The sequence below is a fragment of the Lepidochelys kempii genome, chromosome 1, assembly GCF_965140265.1.
Source record: "Lepidochelys kempii isolate rLepKem1 chromosome 1, rLepKem1.hap2, whole genome shotgun sequence".
Lineage (NCBI taxonomy): Eukaryota > Metazoa > Chordata > Testudines > Cheloniidae > Lepidochelys > Lepidochelys kempii.
Genome location: NC_133256.1, coordinates 214,292,209 through 214,308,080, shown reverse-complemented (window position 1 = coordinate 214,308,080; position 15,872 = coordinate 214,292,209). Strand labels below are relative to the sequence as shown.

General features: G+C 47.2%; 1 protein-coding gene and 1 long non-coding RNA gene across 4 annotated transcripts in view; one reads left to right on the top strand and one right to left on the bottom strand.

The window, feature by feature from the left end:
* Nucleotides 1–890: 890 nt before the first annotated feature.
* On the bottom strand, nucleotides 891–15,313 carry LOC140898957 (uncharacterized). 2 transcript variants are annotated; one of them, XR_012155156.1, is made up of 5 exons: nucleotides 14,903–15,313; nucleotides 7,027–7,441; nucleotides 3,182–3,300; nucleotides 2,492–2,579; nucleotides 891–1,167 (listed from the first exon to the last, which is right to left on the bottom strand). It is a non-coding gene; the product is annotated as an uncharacterized lncRNA (long non-coding RNA). The 2 variants fall into 2 exon arrangements; XR_012155158.1 differs by lacking the exon at nucleotides 14,903–15,313 and adding an exon at nucleotides 11,477–11,495.
* The window catches only part of LOC140898889 (tapasin-related protein-like), a 40,831-nt gene continuing 39,836 nt past the window's right edge, over nucleotides 14,878–15,872 (top strand). The window contains exon 1 of one of the 2 annotated variants that reach the window (XM_073313417.1): nucleotides 14,878–15,710. In XM_073313417.1, coding sequence (XP_073169518.1) covers nucleotides 15,613–15,710 — 98 coding nt within the window. In that variant the 5' untranslated portion in view covers nucleotides 14,878–15,612. The remainder of the gene's footprint in view (nucleotides 15,711–15,872) is intronic. The other variant, XM_073313426.1, reaches the window with a different exon arrangement.

The window sequence follows — 15,872 nt, the reverse complement described above, 5'->3', positions numbered from 1 at the left end:
CCAAATGGAATGGTGCCAACTTTCCCTTTTGTTTTTCCTGTAATGGACTGAGTAATTGGGAAGGTGCTGTGAGGTGGATAAGGCAGAGGGATGCTCTGTCCTTTAAATGGCACAGTCCCCTTCTTACTTACCCTTCCCTTACTTACAAAAGGAGGGGTGTGTGGGGTTTTTTAATTCCACAGTGATCAGGTTATATGTAGTATGGAAATTTGTGGAAGACTTAGTGAATAGTGCTCTTAAGAGATGACTAGGACTGGACTAGCAGGGAGGCTGTAGGCAGGACTGAGGGGCACTGGCAGAGCTGTGTAGGGAGCCCAGGACTGGAATAGCAGGGGGTTGCAGGGCAGGACTGAGGGGCATTGGCAGAGCTGTGAAGCAGGTACTTTGTCTTGCCCACAATATTCCTGACGATTCATCCAAGAGTCATGCATAACTCAATTGCCCTTTTGTTACTTTCTTTTTGGGATTGCCTCTAGCTCTAATAGAAATTGCACACATCATTGCTTACATAGGCCCAGCAATCCACCTAAGGGAGAGACAGCAGCATATTAAACAGCTGCCTGTGATTTGTGTATGCAGCAGCAGGGGGCACCAGAGATTTCTCTGCCCGCAGCACCAAATGGGCATCCTGTATGCCTGACTTTAAATCACACATGTACCAGTGGAAAATCAGGCTTTTCCAGTTGTCCATGTTTCTTCAAAATCTGCAGGGTTCTGCCCACTGATGTCTAGAACATTCCCTGAAATTTTGGAATTGGTCAGCAGGGGTATTTATAAGTTATTATTGCACTACAAAAGAGAAATGCCATTGAGTTTACTAGCAAAAAAATGTTCTTCAGTTTCATGCCACTAAAGTGTGTGGCGAGAACAAGATAACCAGGACCCAGGTATGTGGAATATGAGAAGTTTATTATGGGAAATGTTACATGCTTTGACCAATTACTGTTCTCAGTCTGACCGTGGAACCAGGGTAGTGTGTGGTCTTCTAGATCTGGGGGGAGTTCATGGAGGGGACCTACACACTAGAGCTGAATCTAGCCAAGTCACCTACTGCACAGTCACAGTGTGCGGTCTGTCAGACTGTAAGTGTAACATTTACTAACAGTCTATAGTCAGAGGGAAATAAGCTGTCTGGCTTCTTTCCTCAGTTCACATTCCACGCTTGTCCTGTGAAGAAGAGAAAAAACAGAGTAAAAACCATGAGTGATTATAACAGGGTGATGCTCTGTCCATCCTCTGATGCTCCAGAAACTGCTCAGACCCACTTTCTTTTAGTGTTCAGTCTGTATTTTATTCCAAACCCTTCCACCAACACCAGTACAGAGCAACATCACAGTTTTTAATCCTACATGTTTAACTCCATCTTTACCAGGATCCTAGGAGGAAAAGAGATTTCCCTCTCTTGGGAACTTTCAGCCTGGACTCAGCTAGCCAAGTCCTCCTTCCCTTGTAGCACTTCCTTCCTGGCTTCTATCAGGTTAGCCAGCTGAGGGCTAATGTGTTCCTTGCCTCCCCTTCTGATTAGCTAATTGCCCTAGCAGCTGTCCCCAGGGGAACTAATGGAGGCTAAAGCCATGAGGGTGCTGTTCAGCCTCAGCACTCTGTCACCACAATGAAAAGGGGGAGTCTGCACCAAAAAAAAAAAAAGCCCAATTTTCTCCCCAGAAAATGATGTCATTCTGTACAGCTAAACAGGCCAGTCCTGAAAGGGGGGTTCTATTAATTACATGAAACAGTCTGTTGGGCCCATGCAGAGCAATCCTACATCCCCACCCATGTTCTCTCCTTCATTGCTGTAACTCAGTGGACTTCATGGGAGTTACTCTTGATTTATGCTGGAGCAAGAGAAATCAGAATCTGCCCCATGGGCTTTAATGGGAATTCTGGTTGTGCCAGGAGGGAAAAATCCACACTTAATCCCACTTCCTTTCATCTCCTGCTCTACAAATCACTGCAGCTGCATGAAACTGCAGCTGTAGAAGTCAGCACAGAGATTTTCACCGTGTTTGAGGCAATTTCATGCCCCACGTTTCACTTTTCCATGAAGTTCCCTGAAGTGGCTGTTACAGCATCAGCACTGTGAGACGTTTCAAATCCTGAATATGCAAGAGTTCCGATTCCAGAGTTGCTTTCAGCTGATGTGCGGGACTTTCAAAAGTGCCTCAAGAGTACATGGCCCACAGACTTTCAGTAGCACGTGTGCTCCTAAGTCATTTAGTTGCTTTTGAAAATCCCTCCTGATGGGCCCATTTTCTCCTCAGGAATAGGTTTACTTTCACTGTAAAAAGGGATTCACTTCCAAGCCCAACATCTGCAAAATCTTGTATATTTTTCCAGTGACATGGGCTCATTTTCAAATACCTCAGAGCATTCTGGATTTGGAACAACTCTTCCTTTCTTTTAATTACATCTCCGCATGCCACCCACTCTCTCCTCCCCCCACCTTCCCCTCTCCCTATTCTTATCGCTCTCTATGTAAAGTATCACTCACATGTTACTCTAATCGCTGCAGACTTGCAGCTGCTTTCCGGGTGAGATGTCTGACCACAGGCTGTGCTGCACTCAGCAAGACGTGTTTGCTTGGAAAAGAAAAAACCCAAATGTCACATTCTATCAAACCCCTGCTGTAACTGCCATATGAATGTCCCCTGCCCCCATTACAGAGTATTCCCAACTCACAAAAACCTTTGAGAAGTTGAAGCCTGTGTAATGCTTCCCAGGGGTATCCATGGATAAAAGGGACCTAGCTACCACTCACCCTGAGCATGAGGAAGCCTTGTCTGTACCTGCTGTGGGGCGGTTCTCCACCACCACCAGCCTGGGGCAAGACAAGCGCTACCTTCCAAGCCCCACTCTCTGTACTGGTTAATGATAGATACGCTCCAACCCCTGAGCCCTCCAAGCATCCACCTGCAGTGCGAAGCCCCTGATCCACTGGACACTCTCAGCTTCTCCAGATCTGCCATTCCCAAAGAGCAGTACAGCACAGCTCTGCTTTACACACAGCACTTAGATTTGTCTATAGAGAAAGTTTTTTGTTTTGTTTTTTAAACAAAGAGCAGAGAGTCAAGTGATAATAAGCAGACATTTTGGAAACAAAGTGTTACATATAAAATAAAATCGTAACATGCATTCTAGAGCCTATACTTTACTTGTCATCTCAGACAGAGCAAAAACTCACCCAAAATCCTTCCAGCGTATTACAGCCAAGCTAGGCTGTGATCTTCCATTCATAATACAAGTATGCTGACCTCTTGCCTCCTCAGTGGAAAAGTGCAGAGTTTGTTTCTGTCCCTACAGCTGTAGTAAAAAAGAAATCCATTGTCTTCACTGGAGACTTTGCAATCACTTGATTAGCATTTTGCTCAGACTGTAAATAGGTGTTCATTCTGAAGTATACAATATCCAATTGAATTGTAGACAGACCAATAGATAAACATTTTCTGGCTGAAATAAACTTGTTTATCCACTGCTGGTGGGTGCATTCAACTCACAGAACTTAAAACATAATTTTCATTATATATGCATACCTCTTTACATATTAACCATACGTATATTTTGCAATGATTATGATGGCCAGTGTGACAAGATTTCAGTAGAGACCTTGCATCAGACTCTGACAAAGTAGTATGTAAATACCAGACCCAGAGGGATCCCTGTAACATTTATGCATCCCTGTGTCTTCCACCAGTTGGCACCAAGAGTTCCCCCTGCTTCACAGCCTCCCTTGTTTCAGAATGACCTGTCTTCACAGCTGATCTATAAACTCTTGGGCAGAATCTGACATTTTCATCAAATATTTAGTGACTTTCTGAACCTCTCTTGAAATCTCCCCATTTTGGACTGATCCATTCCCAAGGCAGAGCTACAAAAACCAGGCAGTGTCTGGTGAGTTCCAATGAGTCTACTGGTCGCATCTGGGAGGGGCATGGGGCTAACATCCAACACACAGACTGGTTGTGGCCTTTTGTCAATTGTGGTAAGGTACCAGCAGGAAAGGGCAAATAAACATCACCCAGTTTAGTGGAAATAGACAAGGATCTCAGCCAGGCCTCCTACCTCTTTTATAGTAATTACATATCAGCACTGAAGCTGGTTTGATGTTTGACAAAGAAAGTTCTTGCTCAGCTGAGAAAGAGAAACTGATATTCTTTTGTGAGACCTGGGAATGGGAGGACAGAGGAGGGCATTATATGTTTTCTTTTAATATCAATTTCTCTCTACCAAAGACCTACTGAGGTGGATTCCAAATACACGGGGCTCCCACCTTGCATGGCACCATCACCCCAGAGAGTCCCTGTTCATCCAATCAGTTTCTTTACAGTTGTCTTGTTAAGATTTTTGGCCCTGAGACTAAAAATTTTCAAGAGGCATCTGTTTAAAGCTTGTAGACATATATAACACCAGGGGGAAAATCTCTCTTTGAATTTATGTTCTCCATGTAAAAGGGGACACAGTTGTTCTTGGTTTCCATCTGCATCATCACACAATCATCCTGAAGCTTTAAACAAAGAAATGGGAAAGAGGATCCATTATTAACAAGCATTAAACATAAGAGGCGTCCCAGATCCTGCAGAAATGCCCATGTGATGATATTATGACCCACCACTTCCTTAGCTACTGGGAGTAGTGGCAGTTCTATTCCTGTGAAAGAACAATGGCATCTAGTGGTCAAAATGGGAACTGCAAAATAATCACTGGGGGCAAATTTTCAAAGGTATTTAAATACCTAGATACCTGTAAAATCGGTCTCTAGGTTGTATGTGTGTGGCCTAAGCTAGTCTGCAGCAGTTTGACAGGAAATCTACACACAACTTGAGTATAATGTTTGTTTCATTAAGTGGGTTACTGGTTGTATGTAATGAAGGGGATGGTAATGTGTCCTGAGCCAAGTGGGCTCCAGTGAATGCCCACAATGCTCAGAACACTGGTTGGCTGACCCGGTCCTCTCCTTTTATCCAGCCCAGGGTATAACAGCCTGTAACCCCCTCTGCCCCTGGGGTGGTTTATTCATGTCGCTTCCATCGTTTACCTTCCGCAGGGATGATCTGAGAGAAATGAAGCCTTACAGCATCTTGCCATCAACAGTGGCCATGCTGGAGCTATTGCATATCCGGCATTACTGAAACCAGGGAGACTGGATCAGTCTACATCATGAATGAGGAGGAAACGTTCTGCTCCAGAGCACGAATAGCCTGTGAAGACCTTTCTGATTTACCTGTTGCACTGTGGCTACTTAATGACATGGAGGAGAGAGAGGGTAGCGAAGGGCCCCCTGGAAGGACCGGGCATGAGAGGAGGCCTATTAATACAGTGCCTGGTTTCTATGGTGCTGGTGCTCTATAAATACCTAGAGACAGAAACTGTGCTTTATGGAAACACCCTAAGTTCCATGCAGGGTGAGGGAACTAATGTTCTAAGTGTTTGACTAGGACCATAGTACAGGGACACGATCCAAAATTATTGGACTTTGTTATCTGGGGGCTTGTGATGGGGTGGAGTAGGCCCAAAGGCCCCGGCTGGAGGCCTCAGGGTTTGCCACACCCATCCCAGGAAAGGAGCTATAAAGAGATCCTCCAAGAGGCCTAGAGTGGTTGAGAGGAAGCAACCAATCAGAGGGGCTGCTGGAATGGCCAATCAGGGGCCAGGAGGGCCATATAAAAGGAGCTGCAGAACAGATCATCAGTTAGTTGCTGTTTGGAGCTGGAGAAGAAAGGACTGTGTGCCTGGCTGGAAAAGCGGCAGGAGCACAGGCAGCTAAGCAGGGGCAGGGACCGGGGGAGTAAGAGGCTCCTGCCTGGCTGCTAGGACTGAGCCAAAGACAATTTGCTAGCAGGGACTGGGGGAGCAATGAAGGAGCTCCCGGCTGGCTGCTGGGACTGAGAAAGGACTGAGCCCAGCTGTAGGAAGATAGTGTCTCCAGGGAGGAAGCCCTGGGGATATGGCCCCATACCAAGGCTAGGACTACTTAACGATTGAGCCCAGGGAGGAATCATCCCCATTATAAAACAGCACTAACACTGTACTCAACTATTTTGTGTATATGTGCACTCTAGGGCATTGCTGGATAGAATCAGAAATGCTTAGTTGTGTACCATAGACTCTATACTGCTAACATCTAGTGGAGAATCTCCTTTTGCTCCAGTCATTGAGGCCCAGATTTTTGGGGCAGGAGAAGCCAAGTCCTATGCACACAGACACAGTGCAGCCCTCAGGGGCCATGCAGTTCATCAGAATGACAACAGGGAAGTCCTTGGGTGCTCCAGATTTGTAACAATATTTATAATCGATAGTCCTGTTTTAAACCCTCTCCTCCCCCGTTTCCCAGTTGGCTGGTTCTTATCACCCAGGGAGCTGGGGCAATGGTGGGAAGTGACCTGGCTGAAAGGAGCAGATCAAACTGTGCTCCAAGGCTGCTGTGCAGGAAGCATTCACTGTCTGCAGAGAGAGATTGAACCCAGATATCTTTTTGGGCATGAGGATGTTGTATCTCAGGACTGTCTATAACAAAGAGAAAATAATCCTGACAATAAAACCCCAATCACTCCCATCCTGCATTTAACACGCTGGCAGTTCTCAAACACCTTTCTGACAGATCTGCCTCTATCCTCTCTATTAGCTCTTTAGAGTAGAAGTAACTGTTTTTACTAATGTAACCCTTCTGCCAGGTGAGGTTGGGTTCAATATCTAGGGATCCCTCTTAACAACAGAATACAGAACTGGCCTGAGTCCCCACCGGTAATCTGGGAAAAATTACACCGCCCTTGGGCACCTCTAAGGGTCAATACTTCCCCTCTGGCAAGTACTGAGTCTGAATGTAGAAAAGAAAACTTTCAATAAAAAGGAGAAAGGAAGCCAGCATTAATTTGGGGAACCACCACAAGCATGTGACCATGAGCAAAACCCCCACCCCACAATACACTGGGCAGTGTTCTTTGCCTCAGGTTCTCACCTTGCAGTGTGAAAGTCCGACAAAGTGTTCCATTAACATGCCACTCCCCTCTCCCTCCACCACATTGCACTCACAGTTGTTGTGCTTGGTCAGCAAAGATGAAGAATTCAGAGGTGCGTTCGGGTGAGTTCACCTCCCACCACAGTGGGTATGGGGGAGGGGCTGAACAGTGCCTCAGCGGCTTGCTCCACCCTTCACTCTGCCTTGCTGCCTGCTGCCGCCACTGCTTCATCGTTCACCCTGCCGCTGGCCACGTCGCTGCCAGTCCCTCGGCCGCTGGCCGCCTCGTTGTTCACGCCACCACTGTGCCGCTCTACTGCCACCTCTGCGATGCCTTGACGTCCCGCCCCTTAACACAGCTCTCAGTAATTTCAGCCGTTAGAAGAGCAGCCTTGCTCCTAAAGCAGACTGGTCAGTCTCTTGTACGGGAGATACTGCCCCACAGCAGGTCACACGCACCTGGGCATCAGCCACTTCAGAGCTAGTGATCTGTAACAAAACAAGAGACTCCCAAATGAGTATAATCCACTTAGTTATTAAACTGTAGAGAGCAAAAGGGTCAGAACAATGTCTGGGACTCTCTGGGCAAAGCCTATACCTATTATACCACCTCAGTCAGTCACCCCCAAATCACCTCTCCGCTAGCCTTTGGCACCCCACCCCTGCTTAGTGAGTGCAGTAAAGTTGAGGGTGACCGCGCTCAATCAGGGCAGGCCAAGCACAGTCCTGCTGCCCCCACTCATACAACGAGGACAACAACCTTTCCTCACCCCTGCACCCAACACCAAAGTAACCTGCAGTCCTACACCAGCCAAAAGTGGTCATTTGGGCAAAGCTGCTCCATCACTCACGCTGCACATCTTGGCACAATAGGCATGCCTATGCAAACAAGGCTGGTTCCTGAAGTCTTTCCCCCCAGCTAATCACTAGATGTCAGTGAAGAGCTCATTCAGACCCTGCTTAAATCAACTTCAGGAGCCACACCCTATAATTGTACTGAGCCTTTATCTGGTAACAATGAATGCCTCTTCATTTCCCCCACGCCCCCTTTTACCTCTACCAGATGTGTCACTGATCCCAATATCTGCTTTACCACACCTTCTTCCCACTTCATCCGCCCCTTGTAATTTTGTACCAATACTCTCTACCCTAGACAGAAAAACCTGGGGGAGGGGCTGTCAGGAAACCAGTATAGGCTGTAACACAATATGGACAAAAAGCTAAAATCCAGGTAAGGCTCATTCTGCTGGACCCAGGCTTCAGACATCTTTCCCTCTTCATTCCCTGCTTCTCATGAAAATGTCATTACTGCCTTACACAGGACTAGGGTTGCCAACTTTCTAATCACACAATACCAAACGTCCTTACCCCATCCCTTCTCTGAGGCCCTACCCCTGCCCCTTCTCTGCGGTCCCACCCTGCACTCCATTTCCCCCTCCTTCTGTCGCTTGCTCTCCCCCACCCTCGCTCACTCACTCATTTTTACCGTGCTAGGGTAGGGGGTTGGGGTGTGAGAGGGGGTGGGGGCTCTAGCTGGGGGTGCGGGCTCTGGGGTGGGGCTGGAGATGATGGGTTTGGGGTGCAGGAGGAGGCTCTGGGCGGGGCAGAGGGGTTTGGAGTGTGGAAGGGGGCTCCAGATTGGGGCAGGGTGTGGGAGGGGGTACAGGCTCTGGGCTGGTGGTGTGGGCTCCACAGAAATGAGAGGTTTGGGGTGCAGGACGGCGCTCCAGGCTGGGGTAGGGGTTTGGGAAGGGGAGGTTTGGGAGGGAGTTTGGGTGCAGGAGGGGGCTCAGGGATGGGGCAAGAAGTTGGGGCACGAGAGGAGGTTCGGGATGTGGACTTTGGGTGGCACTCACCTCAGGCAGCTCTCAGAAGCAGCATCTCCTCCCTCTGGCTCCTAGGTGGAGGTGCGGCAAGGCAGCTCCGCGCACTGCCCCTGCCTGCAGGCGCCATCCCCACAGCTCCCATTGGCTGGGGTTCTTGGCCAACAGGAGCTGCAGAACCGGCGCTCGGGGTGGGGGCAGCATGCAGAGCCCCTGTGGCCACCCCTATGCCTTGGAGCCAGACGGATATGCTGGCAGCTTCCCAGGAGCTGCTGTGGGTGGCCAACTGGAATTTTAAAGGCCTGGTCAGCAGTGCTGACGAGAGCCGCCAGGGTCCCTTTTCGACAGGGCATTCTGGTCAAAAACTGGACACCAGGCAACCCTAGTCCCCATAGTAAACAACCATCCTACAGGGATAACTCCAGTTCCCTGAAATAGTAAGGGCTAAGTTGTTCTTCGGTTATGTGATTTGGCCACCCTGATAGTGCATAGTGCATCACTTTAAAAGATCCCATTTTGGTTCTTATTTCCAGAGCAATATCATTAGCTGAAATAGGAAGGTCATCTAGGAAAGAGACTCGATATGCAGAGTTTTCCTCTCTGTTTCCCTGTGTAAAGGGGCAAATAGGACAGTGCTTCTGCAGTAGCATGTATTTCTGATGGTCTATAATAAATGGCATACGGGTACGCTGCTAAGATCAAATCCCATCGCTTCAGCCTTGCTGCCACTAATGGTGGAACGCCTTTGGACCCAGTATTTTTACCAGTGGATTAAACTTCCTAACACTAATAACAGTAGGACAATGGAACAGACTGCCTCGGGAGGTTGTGGAAGAGTCTTCACTGGAGGTTTTCAAAAGGAGGCTGGATAACATCGGTCTTGGATGGTTTAGACACAACAAATCCTGCATCTTAGCAGGGGGTTAGACTAGATGACCCTTGCGGTCCCTTCCAACCCTATACCTCTAAATCAGCGATTAAGGTCAATTGTTTCCTAAACAGGTATTCATGGAATTTAATAACCTCCCAAATGATGCTAAAGCTTCTTTTTTAATTTGAGAGTCTTTTCTCTCAGCCTTTGATAATGTTCTGCCAGCAAATGCTATGGATTTTTCACTCCCATCTTTACAAATGTGTGAAATGACAGGCCCAATTCCTACAGGAGAGGCATCACAGGCTAAGTTATGGGTAGGGCCCTGAGAAAATCTTGGTTTTTTTTTGTTTTTGTTTGTTTTTTAATTACAGCAGTCACAGGTAAAATAGCAAATTTCACAGGATGTACACAGAATGCCATCAGTAAAAGGTCACTGCTGCATTCCTTTGTATAAAAACAGACACTGAATCACCCCAAACTGCTGCGATTTCCCCTACAATGGAGCGACAGAAGCAGGCATCCATGGGCAGTTTTACGTTGAAGCACAAGTTCAGGTGAGGCTATAGATTTCCCCAAGCATGAGAACATACAGGTGCCCACTTTTACTTTCCTACTGTAGGAAAAATTGCAGTACTGGGCTAATTCCACAATTTCTGTGCAGTCACAATTTTCTCAGGGCCCTAATTATGGATAGCTCAGTTTTACAATCTACCAATAAACTGGAACTAGTTTCTTTTTCACTACCTTAAAAGTTTTATGTTCCTTTTCCATCCAAACCCACTTTATAGTTTCTGCAATTAATGTTGCTAAATTTGGAATGAATCTTCCATAATAATTTAACATGGTCAGAAACAATCTAAGCTCTGAGACAGCGTACAGCACTGGAGCGTTCTCAATGGATTTTGTATTCTCTTTTAATAGGTAAACCTCTTCTGCATCTACACAATGCCTCAAACAAGTAACCTGATTTTGAAAAAGAGCACACTTATCTCTGTTAACTTTACAATTTTTTTGCAATCTCTTTAAAGTCCCCTCTAGATATTTTTAATGTTCCTCTGAAGTCCTCCCAGTTATTAATAGATCTTCTAAATAACAGACACCACCATTTACCTCCTGCAGTGCCTGATCTGTTATTCATTGAAACAGAACAGGCGTGCTAGCTCCCCATAGGGTAATCTTTCATACCTAAATACCCTTGTGTGTGTTTTGTGGACAGAAATGTTTTTGCATCTGGCTACATTGCCATCTGCTGGTAAGCTTGGGGCAAGTCTAGTTTGCTCGACTTCATTCCCTCTGTCAGCTTTTGCAAATAAATCTTGTGGTTTAGGAAATAGATATTTATCCATCTCCAGCCCAGGGTTTATAGTGACTTTATAATCCCTACAAATTCTTAACACTACCATCACCTTTTGGGATACACACAATTAGTACAGTTCTTTCACTGGACTCCATAGAGAAATTATACCCTGCTTTTGCAAGTCATCCAGTTGCTTTTCCATGGGCTCTTAACGGAGCATATGGAACAGGTGTAGTCTTCAGAAATTTAGGACTGGCCTTTGCTTTGCTGGTGTATGTCTTTAACCAAACCCGTATCTGCACTAATTACACTGGTCTTTTAGTACCCCCACTCTGTCTGGCAGATGATGTACCACAATCCAATTTAATCTTGTATAGCCAGTCTCTGACTATTACTAGTAGGCCATTTCCTTCCATTACAATTAATTCTAATGGTGAACAGACACCTTTATAAGTTACAGTGACAGGGAGACACCTTAATACCCCTCTCTGCCTTTATTGCAATTCTGTAAAAGCACAATAGTTTCTTACCTCAGATAACATTTTTTTTGTAAGCGCCCTCAGAGATCATGGTCATTGCCACTCCTGTATCTCTCTCCATTGTCAATATCACATCATTAACCTTTACATTAACATAATACAGGTGATGACATCTGTTCAGTCTCCACCATATACAGTTCTGTGAAATGGTACAGCTCACATATCCTTTCATCTGGAGACAACCTGCCTCTGGACCCGACTCCTCCTAGTCACTTAACTAGTTCCGTGGCTCCTATCTGCAGTCATTGATGGCTTCTGCTCAGCGTATTCTTTGCTGTTCTGTGGGGCACTGTGGAAAGACCAGGTGACGTTTTCCCTCTTACCGCACTTCTTGCAGTGCGGAGAAATAGTGCTCCTGCTGGTGTGATATCCCTAAACCATGGCTCCCTCTGTTTTATCTGGAACCTGTGAGATGTGCTGACCCATGTTGTCATCTTCTTCCTCCCCTGCTGAGTCCCTTCTTTCCAGGCCTGGCATGATGGGGAGAGTTTATTTTCAAATTTTGGTGCATTTTTCTTTATGGATTCAAACAACAGAACAGTCTCCACAGCTCCCTCTAGTAGCAGGTGTCACAATTCAGGGCAACTGCACCTCCCCTCAGGGGTTCAGCAAGGGCAACCACTCTATGGGGTAGTAAGAATATTTCCCCTTAAAATACCAAGGAAATTAACTGCCCCAAACCTTCATTAATACAGAGTTAGGTTTACTCAGTGGGGCCTAATGCCCTTCCAGAATGTGGACAGTGGGTAACCTTAAACCTCTGAAAACAAGGAAATAAAAAGTTAAGGTACAAACCATTTGTGCAATGCAACCTTTACTCTGCCCTCTGAGTGATACTCCAACATGCCAACAACACACTGCCCTTACAGATACCACAGACATAACAGAGCACATAAGCACTGTAGGACAAAGTCTAGCATCTACTCTTTGCTAAGGCAAAACTCAAGTTTAGATCAGACATAGCCAACAGCAGCTACCTACACACAAACACTAACCATCCCAGATTTGCTAAATGTTACTACCTCTTCACCCTTGCCCTGAGGATTCCTTCTGAGACATTGCCTTCACTGACTCCTCACTAAGGACTGGAGACTAGTCATGCAGACCACCAGATGGCTGACAATCGCCATAGCAAGACACACTCCCGGCACCCCCTACTGACAAAGCCTATAAACTCAATGCTGAAATGAGGAATACTTGATCCCTCAAAGTACAGACGCAACTCTCCTCATACCACAGTGACAGAGCAGCCAATTTGCTCCAACTGCTCCACCATTCAATACAGTTACACCTAGGGCAGCTGGTGTGCATGCAGATAAACGGTGCAGCTCAAACCACTGGAACACAACAGAACACAGTGGCATGTTCTCTTAGTCATTCCTCATGTCTATTTATTATGGCATTATCTTTACTGAACCACCTTATCTCTTATTCCAAAAGGTAAAGAGAGAGAAACTTGTATCTGTCCCAGAGTGTAGTAAAAGTGCAAAGATCAAATGACTCATTATCTAATGTGACTTATCAATATCCATCTTTCTTATCTAGCATAATAAATATGCTTTTTTACCAGCTAGTCAGGACATCTGCTGGTGTGGGGATAGAATAATGCTGTATCAGTATAGTCTTAGTAAGGCATCTGGGATCCAAACAAATCCTAATCTTGCCGTATTTTGTCCCAGTTATGATTAAACTGCTAACCCATGGAGTGGGTGACTTCACTTTGGCTAGGACTCTCCTTTTCTAACTGTCTGAGTGAATTTCTGAGTCTGTCACTGCAAAAGGTGTAGTTCCGCAGCCATGCACTGTATGACAAGGGTGACTGATGGGTCTGTATATATGCGATGCTTCCCACAGAACTCTCCTCCTCCCCTGGAGAATTCCAGGTGTTGTGCAAGCAATTCTTCTTAGTGCTGTGTGCTTTTGTGTGCAGCATACTCATTCATACATACTAGGTGTACCCGTATGCAGGCTTCTCTGCCTATCAGTAGTGTTGTAAATGTCTTAGTGATTAAGTCTTCATCACTAAGGTGAAGTCTTCAATTGAAGACTGACCTTAGCTTTAACAGTTGCTGTTGTTAAAGTGACTTCCCCTTCAGAGTATATTCTGGAATCACCATATGCTATAAGCACATCATCAGACTGCTTTATCTAGATGGGACCTGCTATCTTTCTCAAACACTGAATTGGAAAACATTTAGCTTCCACCCCAATATCAAGATTAAAACTTCATAAGTACCTTCCTTACCTACAGTGTAGGATACCAAGGTTCTGTGAGTAAGCTATATGATTTCTGACAGAGCTATAGGATTTTTGTTTCTCTGTGACACTGTATACACAAAAAGAGATTGTTCACATTCTAGTTCAGTCAGAGATTTGTGGCTTTGCCTTTTGGGTAAGTGTGTTGCTCTGCAAATAGAATAGTGATTTAATTTTCCACATTTGTGGCATATTTTTCCATAGGCTAGGTGTGTTGTACCACAGTGTGTACAGAGTTTGTGTGTGAGTGGTTGGTGTGCCTGCTTTGCTCTGACTCACCAGCGGCTGGGCCCTCCCCATGAGTCTTCTTTTGTGTAACAGCCTCTACAAACTTGCCAGTATGTGGCCCAGACGGGATCTCTAGTTGTGTCTTTGCGGCTTGGGAGGCTCTGCGAATGCCTATTCCTTTCTGCAAGCCCAAATCAGGTTTCCACTTTCCTCAACAACCTTTCCTTTAGCCCTTTATCAGTGACACTAAGCACAGTACTCGCAAAAAGAAAAGGAGGACTTGTGGCACCTTAGAGACTAACCAATTTATTTGACCATAAGCTTTCCTGAGCTACAGCTCCCGATGAAGTGAGCTGCAGCTCACAAAAGCTCATGCTCAAATAAACTGGTTAGTCTCCAAGGTGCCACAAGTCCTCCTTTTCTTTTTGCGAATACAGACTAACACGGCTGCTCCTCTGAAACCTAAGCACAGCACCGTAGCTGAGAATATCCTTTTCAGTGTTTCCAAACTCAAACGCTTGCTTTTTGCCTCAGCTCTGTGACATACTTGTCTATCTGCTCTTCCCCTAAGCGTAGCTGAGGCCACTACAGAACTGGTGCCGTTCAAACACAACATTTTTCTTACGGTTACCATAGTTCCTAAGCATTGTGAAGGCCTCATCCAAAAGAGAAGCATTTTCAGCGGGCTGCTGTAAGAATGTTATAAACTTCCAGAGCTTCCGGTAAAATGGCTACTCTTATCCCCTGTTCTTTTGTATCTGCTCCCGAAGTTTTCATATAGATCCGGAAGGTTTGTTCCCATCTCCAGCAGGATTACAACAGAAAGATACAGGTGGGGTTGGCTTGCAGTCCTCCCTCTTCCGGATTTTTTTTTTTTAAATTGCCTTTTCTAGTTCAACGGCTTTAATTTGGCCCTCACTTGTGTGTACTCACTGTGTCTTTATTCTCTGCGCCTTCTGTGTGGTTTCTGCGGGTCTGTGCACGGCAGCTTCTTCTTGCCTGTGTCTGTGTGGCGCAGTCCGCACCATTTGCGGATACGCCGCGTCCTGGCAGAAGCGGCTACTTCCCGCAGCCCGAGGCCCCCGGCCGGCAGCGCCGCGGCCCTGGGGTGCGGCCAGCGGGGGACCGAGGCGCGCCCGCCGCAGCGCTTCGACCCCGGGCACGGCAAGGGGGCGCCCGCAGGCGGAGCGGGGCAGCCGCCGGGTGTCTCTGCCCCGCGGGAGGGCGCCCGGGGGCCGGCCGCGGGGCCCGTTGTCAAGGGACAGCGGCGCCGCCCGCCCCCGCCCCGGGCCTCGCTCACACACAGCTGTGGGCACAGGCTACAGCGCAGCCGCCCTGCGGCACGGAGGGAAAGAGGCTGAACGCGCCCGGGAGAGGAAGGATTTCACCGCGGACACTGCACCCCCCTGCCCCGGCCAAGGGAGATCGCGCCGAGCCCCGGGGCCTGGATGCGGGGACGTGGCAGGGTCTCCTCCCAGCCGGGAGGTGGGGGCGAGGAGCTCTGATGTTTCTGCTTCAGAGACGCCAGAGATAAGGGTCTGGTGGGACCCAAGGAGGTGGCTGGGGTGTCTTTTCCAGGTGGTTTCCGATGGTAGCCGTGCTAGTGAGGAAGTGGGGGCTAGCCCGCGGAAGCTTCTGCCCAAATGAATGTGTTAGTCTCTAAGGGGCCACAAGGCCGCCTCCTTGTTTTTCCAGCTGGCTGGAATGACAGCTCCACTCACGACAGAGGAGAAATAACAGTGTACGTTTTCTGAGCTCCGTTCTGTCTTTCCTGGTACTTGAGGGCAGTGTGTCGGGCCAGGGAGACCAGGGTAGGTTGCAGAAGTGAGGGCAATGTGGAGAGACTTGGAGCAGGGCTGGGGGTTGGGTTCAGGAAGGAAGGAACGCATTGCACCTGGGTGGG